The sequence below is a fragment of the Podarcis bocagei genome (assembly GCF_964188305.1).
Source record: "Podarcis bocagei genome assembly, chromosome: 4".
NCBI classification, from domain to species: Eukaryota; Metazoa; Chordata; class Lepidosauria; order Squamata; family Lacertidae; genus Podarcis; species Podarcis bocagei.
Genome location: NC_138128.1, coordinates 103,411,181 through 103,427,935, shown reverse-complemented (window position 1 = coordinate 103,427,935; position 16,755 = coordinate 103,411,181). Strand labels below are relative to the sequence as shown.

Here is a 16,755-nt window from a genome sequence, read left to right as displayed (position 1 = left end):
CCCCCCTAACCAGAAATCAGTGTTAGAAAGGCCCGACATCGCGCTTAAAAAGATACAGAAGGAAATTACAGCCGGCAGGGTAGCCGGTCCATTCGCAACTCCGCCTATGGAGGGGCTTCATATCTCCCCGCTGGGTATTGTCCCTAAGAAGGCCCCCGGTGAATTTAGAATGATACACAACCTGTCCGATCCCAAAGGAACTTCGGTTAATGACGCCATTCCCCAAGAGATGTGCACGGTGAAGTACTCTTCATTCGACCAAGCTGTGCGGTTGGTACGGAGCTTTGGCAGAGGCGCCTTTTTGGCAAAATGCGACATCGAGTCAGCATTCCGCTTACTCCCGGTTCATCCGGAAGACCACCGATGGTTGGGTTTCAAATTCCAGGGAGCATACTTCATTGACAAAGCTATGCCCATGGGTTGTTCTATTGCCTGTGCTGCGTTCGAGACCTTCAGCACCTTCTTGGAATGGGCCCTAAAGTTTAGAACTGGCTCTCTAGGGGTGGGTCATTATCTCGATGATTTTATTTTGGTGGCAAGCGACGCAGGGGAGTGTAGGTCCCTCCTCCTGGCCTTCGAATCCTTAGCTGGGGAACTGGGGGTCCCCCTGGCAAGCGAGAAGACCGAGGGTCCGGTCACTACTATGACCTACCTGGGCATTGAACTTGACACCGTAGCCCAAACCTCGCGCTTACCGGCTGAAAAATTGGTTGCCTTAAGAGAGCTTATCGGCCAAATGCTGCCCCTAAAGAAGGTCACTTTGAGACAAATTCAATCCCTCCTGGGGCACCTCAACTTCGCCTGCCGTGTGATTTCCCCCGGTCGTCCTTTCTGCGGCCGCCTAGCAAAGCTGTCCATGGGCTTACGGTCACCCCATCATAGGGTACGCCTTTCTAAGGCAGTAAAGGCGGACCTCCTCATTTGGTTGCAATTCCTGGATGGGTTCAACGGCATATCGCTGTGGCAGGATAGCTTGGCGCTGCAGTCCGATTTCCAAGTACATTCGGATGCGGCCGGGTCCCTTGGTTTTGGGGTCTACTTCAGGGGCCAGTGGTGTGCCCAGCACTGGCCCCCCTCCTGGCAAGGTAAACCTATACTATGCGACTTGACATTCTTAGAATTCTTTCCCATCGTAGTTGCAATTCACTTATGGGAAGACCAGCTCAAAAACCATAGGGTCTGTTTCTGGACGGACAATCTAGCGGTGGTGTCAGTTTTGAATAAACAATCGTCACGCTCGCCCAGAGTAGCGTCCCTTTTAAGGTACTTTGTCCTTTCCTGCCTGCGGTTGAACCTTCACGCTTCAGCCAAGTTTGTCCCTGGTATTGATAATAACATCGCGGATGCTCTATCTCGTTTCCAGATGGAACGCTTTCGCTCATTGGCGCCGGATGCGCAGCAGCAGCCGCAACCATTCCCGGAGCACCTCTGGAATATTGGCAGCGAGAAGCAATAAAGGGAGTATTGTCTGCGCTAGCGCCTTCTACCCTGAGATCGTATAATAAGGCATGGCTAGACTTCACATCCTTCCGCATCAAAAAGGGACGGTCCAAGCCAGGCAGGCCACCATCCAAGTCTGAAGTCATAGAGTATTTGGTCCACCTTAGAGATCTTGGCTGGGCCCCCAAAACCCTCAATATTCATTCAGCGGCTATATCCTTCTTTTCTAAAACTCTATTTTCTGTGGATCCCTGTTCGCATTTCGTGGTGCGTAAGATGCTTGAGGGCTGGCGCAGGTCCAGGCCTCACGGCAGGGACAGGAGAAGGCCAATAACTTTAGATATACTCACCCAAATCCGTAGGAAGTTGAGGGCCCTGTGTTGGTCAAGATATGAAGCAAGATTATTTTCAGCAGCGTTTTCTTTCGCATTTTTTGGCGCTCTACGCATAGGTGAAGTGGTCTGTGAGGACCGCGCAGCCTCTAGGGGGCTATTGTTTGAGGACGTGACTGTGGGCAGTTCGCATGTAATGTTAAAAATCCGTAGTTCGAAGACTGATCAGCTTGGCAAGGGAGCCTTGGTACGCCTCCAGGCGACTCAAAAGGCGGGCCCTTGCCCGGTAAAGGATGCTAGAAAATACCTGTGTGTGAGACCAGAATCCAGTGGCCCCTTTTTCTTGCATTCTGACGGTTCCTCCCTCTCAAAGCAGCAGTTCACGAGGGTTATGCGCAAAGCAATTGCCGCCATCGGGCTTCCCCAAGAGGAGTACGCCGCGCACTCCTTTCGCATTGGGGCGGCGACCACCGCCGCCCATATGGGCTTACCGGCTGAAAGAATTATGGACATGGGGCGCTGGAAATCCAACGCATTCCAGGGTTATATCCGTTAGCCCTTCAAATTTCCCCCCAGCTTTCCCCTTGGGCACTCCTCCTGATCCGGTTCTCCGATTCTCTCTTTTCAGGTACTGGTGTGGTTCGGCTGTGGATCCTCGGCCACAGCATCGTTTATTGGGCAAAGCGGCGCGCCGGACGAAGGGGCTGGGTTAAAGAGCTACAGCTACCCAGCAGGGTCAAATTATCTTGGATCACCAGGCGGGGTATGCGTTGGGAAGAGTTTTTCCCAGTTGTATCCAAAAGAATCGCTGCCGAGGGCCCACCCAATGCCTTGGTCATCCAGCTGGGCGAGAACGACTTGGCGTATAGGAAAGGGGTAAACTTGATGTGGAACATTATCAATGACTTGGAACTGTTGAGGGCATCCCATGAAAGCATTACAATCATTTGGTCATCTTTGCTGGAAAGGCTGGAGCTGGGCATGTTTAGCCTGGAGAAGAGGAGGTTAAGGGGTGATATGATAGCCATGTTCAAATATATAAAAGGATGTCACATAGAGGAGGGAGAAAGGTTGTTTTCTGCTGCTCCAGAGAAGCGGACACGGAGCAATGGATCCAAACTACAAGAAAGAAGATTCCACCTAAACATTAGGAAGAACTTCCTGACAGTAAGAGCTGTTCGACAGTGGAATTTGCTGCCAAGGAGTGTGGTGGAGTCTCCTACTTTGGAGGTCTTTAAGCAGAGGCTTGACAACCATATGTCAGGAGTGCTCTGATGGTGTTTCCTGCTTGGCAGGGGGTTGGACTCGATGGCCCTTGTGGTCTCTTCCAACTCTATGATTCTATGATTCTATGATTCTATGATGTTGGCGGGATGCAGAGAAACCCGTGGCGGTGAATAAAGCTAGAAGGATTGTGGAGCGCACGGTGGCGCGCAGAGTGGTCGCATTGGGTGGTCGGGTCATTCAGCACCCATGCATACGGTTTGACAAGGAAATGCTTTATCGCTGGGATGGCGTGCATCTATCTGATGCGGGAAATGATATTTGGTTGGCAGATATTTTTCAAGGTGTGAAGGATTGGTTGCAGGTCTAAGGGTATTGGCGGCGAGCCGGCTTGCGGCTCGGTGGCGGTAGGCATTGGCCGGGGTATTGTCATGCAGATGAGGTTGGGGGGGAGGAACGCCATCACCTCCCCCAATGCTTGAAGGGTAGTTCGTTAAAGGACTCCGAGGGGCGACGCCTCGTCCGAAACCTACGGAGGCTAGGGCCTAAAGCGCGCCCCCGAGCGGTAACCCCTCGGGGAGCGCCTAGGGATACGCATCTCGGGTGGCTCCCCCTGTTGGTGTTTAACCCTTCCCGGTTAGACCGGATAGTCAGTTAGGGGCCAATGCCTAAAGCCAATACCCTTCTTTCCTGTAATCAATAAAGTTGTGGCCATTTTCGCCCATTAACCTAAATCGCCGTGTCCGTTGTCTTTATTTATTCCACCTGTGGGGGGGAGGGAATAGCCACGCAATGCCCCTTCCGATCGTCAGGAGGAGGGGGGGTTGCGGGATCACGACACCGCCCACACTTGCTCTCGCAAGGCTGGTGCCAGCCTCGCGGGAGGCCGCCGGGATTCCCCCAATTAACATCCCCTGTGGCGCCAATCGGCTGGCGGCAGGAGCGGGCCTTAGAAAGGCCACTTAAGGTCGGGGCAGCCCTCGGCTCGCCCCTTTTCGCCCGGGAGACGACGCGGTTTCCCACCCACCCGCCCTTTAGGTTTTGCCACCGATCTTGCTATGGGCTTCGGCTGGTCGCCGCAAGGGGCCTGGTAGGAGTTTTTCCATTTGGCTAATTGGCTGGTTTTGTGAGCCACTTGGTTTTTTCGCCTACCTCGTAGCAAATCGTCACAACTCCCTTGGTTTTGGCGGTAGGCATTGGCCGGGGTATTGTCATGCAGATGAGGTTGGGGGGAGGAACGCCATCACCTCCCCCAATGCTTGAAGGGTAGTTCGTTAAAGGACTCCGAGGGGCGACGCCTCGTCCGAAACCTACGGAGGCTAGGGCCTAAAGCGCGCCCCCGAGCGGTAACCCCTCGGGGAGCGCCTAGGGATACGCATCTCGGGTGGCTCCCCCTGTTGGTGTTTAACCCTTCCCGGTTAGACCGGATAGTCGGTTAGGGGCCAATGCCTAAAGCCAATACCCTTCTTTCCTGTAATCAATAAAGTTGTGGCCATTTTCGCCCATTAACCTAAATCGCCGTGTCCGTTGTCTTTATTTATTCCACCTGTGGGGGGGGAGGGAATAGCCACGCAATTTATGTTGGAAATGTAAAGAAAAGGAGGGTACTTTTTATCATATGTGGTGGACCTGCCCCAAGGTGAAAGACTTCTGGGAGAAGATTTATAATGAACTGGGTAAAAATGTTGAAATATACATTTATTAAGAAACCAGAGGCCTTTCTTCTTGGAATAACAGGTTTGGAATTGCCCAGAAAAGATGTCAAATTGTTTTTGTATGGCACAACTGCAGCAAGAACCTTGTTAGCTAAGAATTGGAAAACTTAAGAAGTTCCAACAGTGGAGGAATGGCAGATGAAGATGATGGATTTTTCGGAGCTGGCCGACCTGACTGGAAGAGTCCGTGACCAGGAGGAGGAGGAGTACCAGGAGGATTGGAGGAAATTTAAAGATTATTTAGTTAAATGTGTTAAGATAATATAATTGGAAAAGCTTGCAAATATCAGATAGGTTTAGGATTTAATTATGTAATCTTAGGAATTAATATGTTTAAAGCTAAAATAGAAAGAAAGAACGATGCAAAGTGATTAAGTTAATTTTATGAGAAAAATGGCTTTGGAAAACTGTTAAAATGATACACACTGAAATTCAACTAGGGGGATTTGAGGAAGTCATTTAACAATGTCACTAAGCTTGGTTTAAATACGGTTAAGATTTATGTTTGTCTGTTTGTTTGGTTAATTTTTTTGGGAAAATCAATAATTTTTTTTGGGGGGGGGGAAATAAAATAAAATTATTAACTCCTTATGTAAAATCTGAGCCTTAGTAGCTGGAAATAAAGATAACAAAGCCAACTGAAGATAAGGGATTATTACTTGTCCTGTTTGGTATTATATAGTGGAGAATGGCAGAAGGGAAGTCAGGTGCACCAAGTTGCCTCCAACATTGTGGGAGCTGGTCACGCATGTGCGACGTCACACACGTGCCACCGCCACCCAACCTGGCCAGGCCAATTTGGCCCGCCACCACCCCACCACCAGCTGCCTTACCTTTGGTGGAGGATGTCCCAGTGAGAAGACACTTCCTGCTGGTGCATCTTTGACAGAGAGCACCAGAGCGCTTTCCTGGAAGGTGCTCTGGCGTTCCTCAAAGGACGTGCCAGGTGAAGATGCTTCCCCCTGACAGGCCCTTTGGAGGACTGCAGTGGAATCTGGGGGGGGGGGGCTTCTTGACAATATTGGGGGCCCTGGCACAGGTGGGGGGTTGTGACAGGACTCACCAGAACAGAGCACCAGCAACTATGTTGTACTGACACCCTTGATCAAGATATACCAGCATCTCATATTTTTTTTACAAAACCCCCCACTCACCACTATTTGATACATGCAGATATAAAATATATTCAAAAGAAACTAATATTGATACCACAAATGCTAAAGTGAAAAAAAACACCCTACCACATATTGTATAGTTAGTCTTTTCATTCACGGCCTCTCCGATGTCTTGGAGAGAGGCTGTTACAAACAAGCTGAAGTTTCACATCTGAGAATTTGCTGCGACTGAAACCAACACAAGTCGTTGTTGAGTCCATCCATACACAATCTTAATGGATAGTTACTCCAAGGTCAGATTCCCATGCCACTTTAAAATTTGCATTGCCATTGTTTTCTGACACTGGCATATTTGAGAAGTATGGAGAACTCACCTACAGATTGATATTGCATTTAAAATAAAATACCATCCCACCAGTCCTGTATATTCTGGGTTCTCTGTGAGGAGATGCCAGCTAGACATTGCATGCAAGGTGCTAAAATGAGATGAGCAGAGGGCAATGGAGATTCAATCCAGCTCCCTCACTACCTACTGCCTTTACAGACTTCAGCTTTCCATGCGTATGTGGTCTAGTATCTGACCCCGTGGTCTAGTATCTGACCACGGGACATTATTAAAGCAAGACTCCTATTGGGGATTTCAGTGACTAATGGCCAACATATCTATGGTGAAATGATGTAGATTATATGGGAAATAGGGGCATGGTAACCCTGAGGTGCTGAGGCACAAGACACTGCTGCCATAGATTCCCATATAAAGTTAAATGTCTTACCTTACACTTCACCATATCCTGCACTCTCTCTTGCGTTGATTGTCCAGACTTGGGTCTCACAAGAATATAAATGCTTTTCACATCAGGGCTGCAATACAACAGCTTTTCCACTAGCACTTTGCCCATAAAACCTGTGGCTCCAGTAACAAGTACTGACTTTCCATTGTAGTAGGATGCAATTGATGACATGTTGCTTTCAGTTTCCAGCTTCTTTGTGGAGGTATCTAGCAGAAAGATGGAATAATGCAATGTGTTAGATGTCTGAAAATTCTGGATCATGGTTCGGAGTAGTATTGGCACTGTTTAGGCCACTGATGGCCAAACTTGGCACTCCAGCTGTTTTGGGACTACAACTCCCATCATCCCTAGCTAACAGGACCAGTGGTCAGGGATGATGGGAACTGTAGTCCTAAAACAGCTGGAGGGTGAAGTTTGGCCATCACTGGTTTAGGCCGTACCTTCTGCTAAAATTAGAGGACTGCGAAGAAGAAAATTCTATATTAACAGAAGAGCAGGCTGGTTTTAAGAAATGAAGATCAACTACAGAGAACCACTATCTAAAGGCAATTTACATTTAAAATGATTAAAAACAGAGAGAAAAACTCCCAAACCCAAATACATTTAAAACGAGACTAAAACAAAGGATTTCTCTTTCTAAAACAATATAGTACAGAGCTTGACACAGGAGCCATGAAGGTCAATCACTCATCCTCCCACCCACAAGGTCAGGGGTGGGGGGTGGATTCAGCCTGTCCTGCTCCAACACCCCTGGAACCAATGCCACTGGTAAATCCCTGGCCTGGCTGCAGGGCATGGTGAAAGTTCCTGTGGGGCACAGGAGCGGACCAGAGGGTAGCAGTCTTCACTCCGGTTCGCTCCCAGCCCTTAGGGCTCATCCACACTTATCTATTGTCCCACACTTTCTAGGCACAGGTCAGCACTTCAAAGCACCATGTCCAAGCATTTTTTGGCAGGTATTGGCACTTTCCCCGCAAAAACCCACTCTATTGCTGAATCAGAGGAAATGCCAATCCATGAATTGTATTTGTTCTGATTGAAGAGTAAAGAGTGGATTTTTGTGGGGAAAGTGCTGGGCCAAAAAATAAAAAGTGTTCTTACATGGTGCTTTGAAGTGCCTAGAAAAGTGGCAGAAAAGGAAGTCTGGAAGTCTGCCATTCCCTTAGAATGGCAAGGTATTTTGTATCTTCCACTCACACTAGTTAGCATGGCCGACCTGTGTGGGCAGAGAAAGGTCCATTCATCTGAGCACACCATTTGATTATACATTTTACCTTTAGAAAAAAAACCAATTTTGAAAAATCAGTTGCACTAAAATGATTTTTAAATTCCAGTGTTAAAAAAATGGGGCAAGGAAGACACAAAATTGAAAAAAAATATGATTGTATAAATGGAACAGCACACACACACACACACACACACACACACACACACGTGCACACATATAAAAATTGTAAGATTGATTTTAAAATGTAGCTAAAATGAGTCTGACTGGAAAGGTAACAGCTGAAGTTATGTCAACAGAGATGCAGGAAAAGCTCAAATGCCTAATAAATCACTGCACACCATCAAAATCAAGTCTCTTAAGAAGAAGAAAATTGCAGTGCAAAGACAACCTGACTGCTCAAGATCCTTGTATGAATTTACAAAGCCCTGAATTTACAAAGTCCAGGGCACCTTTGGAACCACCTGACGTGCTGGCTTCAGAAGAGGACTGGGTGAATTCATGGAGCCAGGCTATCTGTGGCTCCTAGTCATGACAGCCATGCCCTGTCTCCACAGCCAGAGGTGGTCATGCTTCTAAATACCAGTTGCTGGAAGCCTCAGGAGGGGAGAGGGCTGCTCTTGTACTTGAGTCCTGCTTGTGGGTTTCCCACAATGGGCATCTGCCTGGCCCCTGTGAGAACAGGAAGCTGGACCAGATGGGCCATTGGACTGAAATTTTGAACACTTATATCCTAGAAGAAGAAGAAGAAGAAGAGTTTGGATTTGATATCCCGCCTTTCACTCCCTTTAAGGAGTCTCAAAGCGGCTCACATTCTCCTTTCCCTTCCTCCCCCACAACAAACACTCTGTGAGGTGAGTGAGGCTGAGAGACTTCAGAGAAGTGTGACTGGCCCAAGGTCACCCAGCAGCTGCAGGTGGAGGAGCGGGGAAGCGAACCCGGTTCACCAGATTACGAGACTACCGCTCTTAACCACTACACCACACTGGCTCTCCTAGTTTGATCACTGAGGTCACCTGTAGGAGTGCTGAGCGGTGAAACTGGTTTGTCAACAACATGAAACTGACACCTGTGGAATGCTCTTCCAATAGTTAATGCCTTCCGTATTAAATTTTTAATGATTGCTGAAAACTTTTCTATGATACCAGACCTATGCAAACAATTAAAAAAGGTGTTTTCTGTAACAGTTAACTGGTGATCTGTAATTTCAATTTTTTATGTGGCTTTTATATATATTTTTTAAAGTTACATGACTTTATTGAATTTCATAAATAACATAAATAATATACATAATATACACACTCTTAATTTGACAAAAATGAAAACTTCATTTAAATTTATAGTCTCTTTTTTTCAATCTTTTTACTAACATAAAATACACTTCCTATCATTTCCCAATGCAAACTTTCTTTCTAGTGTTGAATGTACTTAATATTATTAATATTATTACCTTATTCTTTCTGTATTTTCTAATACCTTCTTACAACAGTTTATTTCTTAACAATTACTTTAAACCAGGGTCATTCAAATGCTGCCATAAATATTATATTTCTGTATACACTATTATATTTCTTATACATATCCCATTTTTGAATAAATAATTGTCTTGTGTTGCCTCTTAGTCTATTGGTCAATTGTGCCATTTCCGCATATTCCTGTAATTTGCCTTGCCAATCTGATAAAGTTGGAACTTTCCCCCCCTTTCCAATTCATTGCAACCAGTGTTCAGACTGCAGCCGTGGCATATAGGAAGATTTCTCTTAATTCTTTTGGGGTTTTGGGGGGGAATTTGGAACCTAAAATACCCAGTAGGAAGGCCTCTGGCTTTTTTAAGAATGTTAAGGTAAGATCTTTTTCAGCTCATCATAAAGAAGATTCCAAAACTCACTGATCTTTCTGCATGTCCACCACATGTGGTACATATCTCCTTTACTTTCACCGCACCACTAACAGTTATTCGATATTTTTTTTAAATGTATTTTTTATTAAAGATTTTCTTGATTTACCGAAGTATGTGTAATGTGTAATGTATGTATTTTTTCCATGTCATCATCATCAACCTTTTATTCGACTGTCAGTCAGAAAAAAGTACATTTGTCATTTTTACAGTTTCATTTGTTGAGACATTAGGAAGAAAAGGGGGAAAGGGGTGGAGGGGAGGAAAGATGGGTGGGGGTGGGGTCGGGGTCGGGTGGCAATGTTTCTTTTTAATGAATATATGTAGGGTTTGGTGTCAAGCTATTCAATATATTTTTGTACACCTTTGAAAGCTTTGATGGAGTGAGATACCATTTGTATTGCATCTTTAGCATCTTTTCTTTAATGGTGTAACATGCCGTAAATTTCATGTTTGCTTTCCAGAGCGTTTCCCATGTCTTGAATGCGGCAGCTAGACTGGTGACTGGGGGCGGCCGCCGAGACCACATAACACCGGTCTTGAAAGACCTACATTGGCTCCCAGTACGTTTCCGAGCACAATTCAAAGTGTTGGTGTTGACCTTTAAAGCCCTAAACGGCTTCGGCCCAGTATACCTGAAGGAGCGTCTCCACCCCCATCGTTCTGCCCGGACACTGAGGTCCAGCGCCGAGGGCCTTCTGGCGGTTCCCTCATTGCGAGAAGCGAAGCTACAGGGAACCAGGCAGAGGGCCTTTTCGGTGGTGGCGCCCGCCCTGTGGAATGCCCTCCCATCGGATGTCAAGGTGATGGACAACTACCTGACATTCAGAAAACATCTTAAGGCGGCCCTATTCAGGGAAGCTTTTAATGTATGATATTTTAGTGTTTTTTGGTTTCTGTGGAAGCCGCCCAGAGTGGCTGGGGAAACCCAGCCAGATGGGCGGGGTACAAATAATAAATTATTATTATTATTATTATTATTGAGCCCATCTAAGAAGAAAGATATGAAAGGAAGCTGGCTGACATATGATTCCTTGTTGATAGATGACGGTAACCAAATAAATCTTAGAAGCTATGAGGAAATAAAAGATCAGCTCTCAGGATGGCTAGAATATCAACTCCAAGAGACTTTTTTTTTAAGCAAGATTAAAAAAATGGCTTTGCCACTGAGCCCTCTAAATTTGAAAAAGAATTACTAAATAACAAAGTTAAGATATTATCAAAGATGAGGAGGAGGTGAAGGCGGTTTTTATATAAAATTGTGCAACTGCAAAATGGACAAACAACTTTCTGAAATATATTGTAGATTTTATGTATGGCTTTTGATTTATTGTAGCATCACTGGTGGAGGAAGAGGAGAGCGGGGGGAGTGCACTGCCCCCGGCAGCGCGATCCCAGTAGGGTGCCATCGCGGCTGCCCCCGAGCCCACGCTGGGTGTGCCCCACCCCCAGGATGCACGCCACCTGCCCCCGCCTCTTCTCCACCCCCGGTGCCGGAGCATGAAGCTCTGCCCCTGTGTAGCATGCCAAGTTTATTGATGGTCATCCAAGCTCTGCTTAAAAATGATCCTTCATTGGAGGTTTTAAAGCAGAGGTTGGATGGCCCTCTGTCATGGATGCATTGCAGGGGGTTGAACTGGATGACCCTCAGGACCGCTTCCAACCCTACAATTCTATTACTACTTGCCTGGCAGGAAATTGGTCAATCAGTGTTTGAAATAACTAAATAAACTTCAGAGACATTCATTCATAATCATTTTGCACTAGATGGTACTTCAGGTCCCTTTCAACTCGACAATTATATGATCCTATGAACATTTTATTGAAGAAATCTGATCTCTGTATTCAGTGGCAAATCTCAGAGAATGCTGCATTCTGTACTGAGCTTCTTTATATCACATTGTATCTAAAGATAATCTTTTTTATCATTACTGTACCAGTAAACTGCAAAATCTATTTGCCCTGTGATCACTGTACATTGGGGATTAATATACAGGCTTCTAGGAGCACACACTTATTTTCCCCACAATGATCTTTTCTCAAATTAAACTAGGGATTTTGGATTATGGAGAAAGTCTAAAGGTATAATCATTTAACTTTGTGTGCAACTTTGAAGGCCAAGGTAATCTTAACCTAAATTCTAGAAAGGAGGACTGCAGCACTGAATTCCCCAAGCAATCATGTGCTGCAGGTGTGTAGGGGGAATATTGGGTTTATTGTGCCCATTTTAGAGAGAACCTCTCTAAACTTATATTTCACTGTTGGCAGTGCTTTTTTTCCTAAAAAATGTTTAGGGGTACTCTCATTTTCCTACTCATATTGAAATACTGCCCCTCAATGAGGCCAAACTTAGATTCACAAAATATTTAGGAGTATGTGTACCCCTGCATCTCCCCAGAAATAAAGCACTGACTGTGAGTAATAAATTACAAATATATTTTTTAATATCCATATTTTTAAAAAGTGCTGTATGCTTTTGTAATGAAAATGAAGAAAAACACAAAATATAAACTTATTTCTGAAAAGTCAGATTTCCCCCTTTTAATGTGCTCTTAAACCAGTGCCCCCCCCCATCTGTACATATATCTCTGCAGAAAACAAGAACATGCATGATTTTGGATGAAGTGCAGCAGACACAGGAGTCTAAGGCTCTGGCTCAGTTCACATAATCAGCAGAATCAATACAAAAAGTTTTTCATAGATGCAATATTTGAACATTGCCCCACAAAGAATACCACTACCCTGCACATTGAAAAACGGCTTATGAGGTAGACGGCTAGGCTGAAACATAATCATAGCATGCTAGTTTTCTGTGTGCATGGAGTTTCTTGGGAGGGAATATTCAAAACACCACTCTATCCTCCCCTCCCCACCCCCAAAGTTCAGGAAAAAGTTTATTTTGTGACTCTGATGGTTATATGCACTAGGTCTCTGTGCAAGACAAATGCCACATATGAAATGACCCACAGTCTTTCCATGGATGAAGTGCCAAATAATGTGTGATTGTTTATTTTTATTTATAAAATATAATTATACTTCTATTTCATTTTTAAAAAAATCAAAGATGTTTACAACCATTGTTGTTTCTGTTGACATCTATTTGACCTGAGAGACAATGGAGTGCACCTCTGGAGGTGAAGTGAAATCACTGTGTTAGCAGCACCAAAGTGCTGGAGACTCTCCAGGATACTAGCCTGGGCTGCCCAGACAACAAGACCACCCTCTCGGCCTCGATGATGTGGTCCATAGGAAAGCAGAGCAATACATTTGGCACCAACTTGGCTGCAGCAGTTGCTGAAAGGTGGCGTACAAAGTGCCACCCAACCATCTTAGGGACTGCACTCTGGATTTGTATAGGCTTTACTCCTTAACCTTTCTTTCGATATGTCCTGCAAGGCAGTGGAAATTTAGGATCAGAGTTTTCATTCTGTTAGATGGGCTACCTTCCCGGGTGGATGAGACCCATCTGCCCCTCACTTCACTCTACTGTATGTGTAGAAACCACCTTCTTGATTGTTGGACTCACTATTGGTCTTGTTCACTTAATCTGCCAGAGCCTGTCCTCGCATGCAGGGGAAGTCCCTAACTCAGGGTTTGAGACCCAACCGAGGGTTTGAGACCCAACAGCTACCCTCATATGGTTTAGCTGGCCAGTCAAAGCCATATCCTGGGGTGTGGTCACTGTGGCATGCAGACAGCATGTTCCATCAACATCTCTTTTTCTTGGATGATCAGGTGCAAAAGAGGACAGGCTTCTGCCCTTTTAAAGAGGAAAGAGGATGTTTCAACAGCTGCAGTTTCCATGACAAACTATACCTTCCAGAAGTTCCCTCTTCTATGTAACTATCAAAGTCACAGGGAGTTTGACCTCTTTTGCATCTGGACATTGTGCATTTATCGGGGGGGGGGGGGGAGGCAGATGCAAAACAAGGTCTGCCTCCAGCAAGTTTTGCATAGGCATAGGTCTGAATGAACATATAGCTCAGGTTCACTATTATTTATACTGTGGTCCTTCTGTCACTTCAATTCTGTGAGGGATGTCAGACAAGAGAAAATGATTTACCAAAGATTGCCCGTGGCTAAACAGGGATTTTAACCCAGACTCCCCAACCAAATCCAACAGCCTCTCAGCTGAAGGACTCCAGGCTTACAAATAAGTCCACAAAATTTACAAGCCCACAAATATCTTTAGTAGCTCAACTGTCCATACCTTGGGCGGGGAGGGGGGGAGGGGAGGACCCATTCCCATCCATTTTAGAAACTCCCCAGCCTGCTCACCTGGAAGCATTCTTTACTCACCAGAGGTAAGTGGCTATTTGTAAGCTTGTTGTACCGTGTCTTGCGTACATGCCCAGGCTCTAAGGAACTGCCGTGCCACTTCCTCTGGATCAAGTTGGGTGGTAATTGCTGAAGTTTCTTTTAATCTCTTAATAATCTCCCAAAGTCTGCATCACTGTCTCTGTCATCAGGATCAACCTATGGAATGGTCCTGGCAAATGATGTAAGCAGCTTTTGCATAATTCACCATAGCCCAACTATAATTTATAGGGATAGGTTTCATAATTGTACAATTCTAATTTCACCCTCCTACACTTGGTAACACACTTGACTACTGGGAAGTTGCTAAATCCCAGTTGAGTATGCAATCCAATGGAGAGAAAGTATCAGTTAGGGATGGGCAAGAAATTCAAGGATGCATTTAAATCTCAGTCTTCATGAGGAGTAAAAACAACATCAAATTGCTACAAAATGGAGAACTAAATTTAAGATTGAAAAAATGAGAAACTATGAACTTCAACTGACAAATCCTTCCACCCCTTAAATGTGATTCAGGCCAATGCATTTCAGTTGCAAAGGCATTGTAACACAAAGGAATGCTGCATGTTTCCTTTGTAGTTGTTACAAAACATTTCCTGGCCTTGTTCTGTTCTGTGATTATAATCAAAATGCCAAATTAACCATAATTACTTCACCTGCAAAGTTCTTGCTTCACATTCCTGCAATCATATACACTTATATAGAAGTAAACCCCAATGAACACAGTAGGTAACTTCAGGGTAAACTTCCATAGTACTGCATTGTAACTCAGTTTTCAGAAATTAAGTATCTTTGACAATTGTCCCAATTTTAAATAAATTGTATGAAGGATTATTGTGAAGAGATTCAGTTATATAGCACTGGTATAAGGTAAAGGTAAAGGGACCCCTGACCATTAGGTCCAGTTGTGTCCGACTCTGGGGTTGCGGCGCTCATCTCGCTTTATTGGCCGAGGGAGCTGGCGTACAGCTTCTGGGTCATGTGGCCAGCATGACGAGGCCGCTTCTGGCGAACCAGAGCAGCGCACAGAAACGCTGTTCACCTTCCCGCCAGAGCGGTACCTGTTTATCTACTTGCACTTTGACGTGCTTTCAAACTGCTAGGTTGGCAGGAGCAGGAACCGAGCAACAGGAGCTCACCCCATCGCAGGGATTCGAACTGCTGACCTTCTGATCGGCAAGTCCTAGGCTATGTGGTTTAACCCACAGTGGTCTTTAATGATCCTGTAGAGTACTCGTTTACTCACGTATTTCCCCATTCAAAGCCAAACCTTCTTGAAGTGTAAATAAAGAAACAGATTATAAACTCTACCTATCTCAACTGCAGCATCAATATAGCATCATGCTGTTCAATGATATTGTGCTGGGTTCCCTTCAATTAATTTTTATCTGAGTCCAATGGATTGTCTTGTGCTTTTTATAAACAAAGATTACATATGGTTTTATTCATATATATATATATATATATATGAGAAAATATACAGAAATGAAGAGCCAACAAATGTCTATATAAAGGACAGACTAGGTAAATAATAAAGGTAAAGGTAAAGGTACCCCTGCCCGTACGGGCCAGTCGTGACCGACTCTAGGGTTGTGCGCTCATCTCACATCTATTGGCCGGGGGCCAGCGCTGTCCGGAGACACTTCCGGGTCACGTGGCCAGCGTGACAGAGCTGCAACTGGCGAGCCAGCGCAGCACACGGAATGCCGTTTACCTTCCCGCTGGTAAGCGGTACCTATTTATCTACTTGCACCCGGGGGTGCTTTCGAACTGCTAGGTTGGCAGGCGCTGGGACCGAGCAGCGGGAGCGCACCCCGCCGCGGGGATTCGCAACCGCCGACCTTTGGATCGGCAAGCCCTAGGCGCTGAGGCTTTAACCCACAGCGCCACCCGCGTCCCAGTAAATAATACCTTTCCTGTTATTTGATTAAAAAGTCACTGCAGTTACAAATGTAAGAACAACATATATTGTTATGTTAGGAGATATGCCATGTTTCTAATATCTTCCAAGTATATTAATACATGTTTTGAATGCTATTTTATCAGGCTCATGTTTAACCTCAATATTCTGTCACGAAGCATTAACAGACTGGGTTCTAGCTTAAAATTCAAAAAGGTACAAAAATTATAAGTCTGCAAGAAACCAATGAAAGGAAAAACTGCTGAACATTCTTTGCTGCTGTGTATAATAAGAAGTATATGATGGGATCTATTTATGCCCCAAATTATGTCCAGATAACTTTTAAAATGTGATTTACTGCTTCAGTTAATAATTTTTCAAGAGGGGTATTTAATGTAAGAGGGGGGTTAATATTACTTTTAATAAGCAATTGGATAAAAAAATGCATGAATCCAACAAATCAGTTTATTCTAATTCAGCATATTCTCAATTAATTGATAAACAAAGTTTGATTCCTAGAGATTCCAGCATCCTAATGAATGACAGTATACCTTCCCCCCCAAAACAGATATAATATATTATATAACAAATAGTAGAAGGACGCGGGTGGCGCTGTGGGTAAAACCTCAGTGCCTAGGACTTGCCGATCGTATGGTCGGCGGTTCGAATCCCTGCGGCGGGGTGAGCTCCTGTCTTTCAGTCCCAGCTCCTGCCCACCTAGCAGTTCGAAAGCACGTCAAAGTGCAAGTAGATAAATAGGTACCGCTTTATAGCGGGAAGGTAAACGGCATTTCCGTGT

General features: G+C 45.0%; 1 protein-coding gene across 8 annotated transcripts in view; it reads right to left on the bottom strand.

Moving 5' to 3' along the window:
- FAR2 (fatty acyl-CoA reductase 2) overlaps window positions 1-16,755 on the bottom strand; it is a 108,837-nt gene that overhangs the window by 42,721 nt on the left and 49,361 nt on the right. For 6 of the 8 annotated variants that reach the window (XM_081191039.1, XM_081191035.1, XM_081191038.1 and 3 more), the window contains exon 2: window positions 6,600-6,823. In XM_081191039.1, coding sequence (XP_081047165.1) covers window positions 6,600-6,788 — 189 coding nt within the window. In that variant the 5' untranslated portion in view covers window positions 6,789-6,823. Of the gene's footprint in view, window positions 1-6,599; window positions 6,824-14,017; window positions 14,241-16,755 lie in introns of those variants that run through there. The other 2 variants (XM_081191033.1, XM_081191034.1) reach the window with 2 other exon arrangements.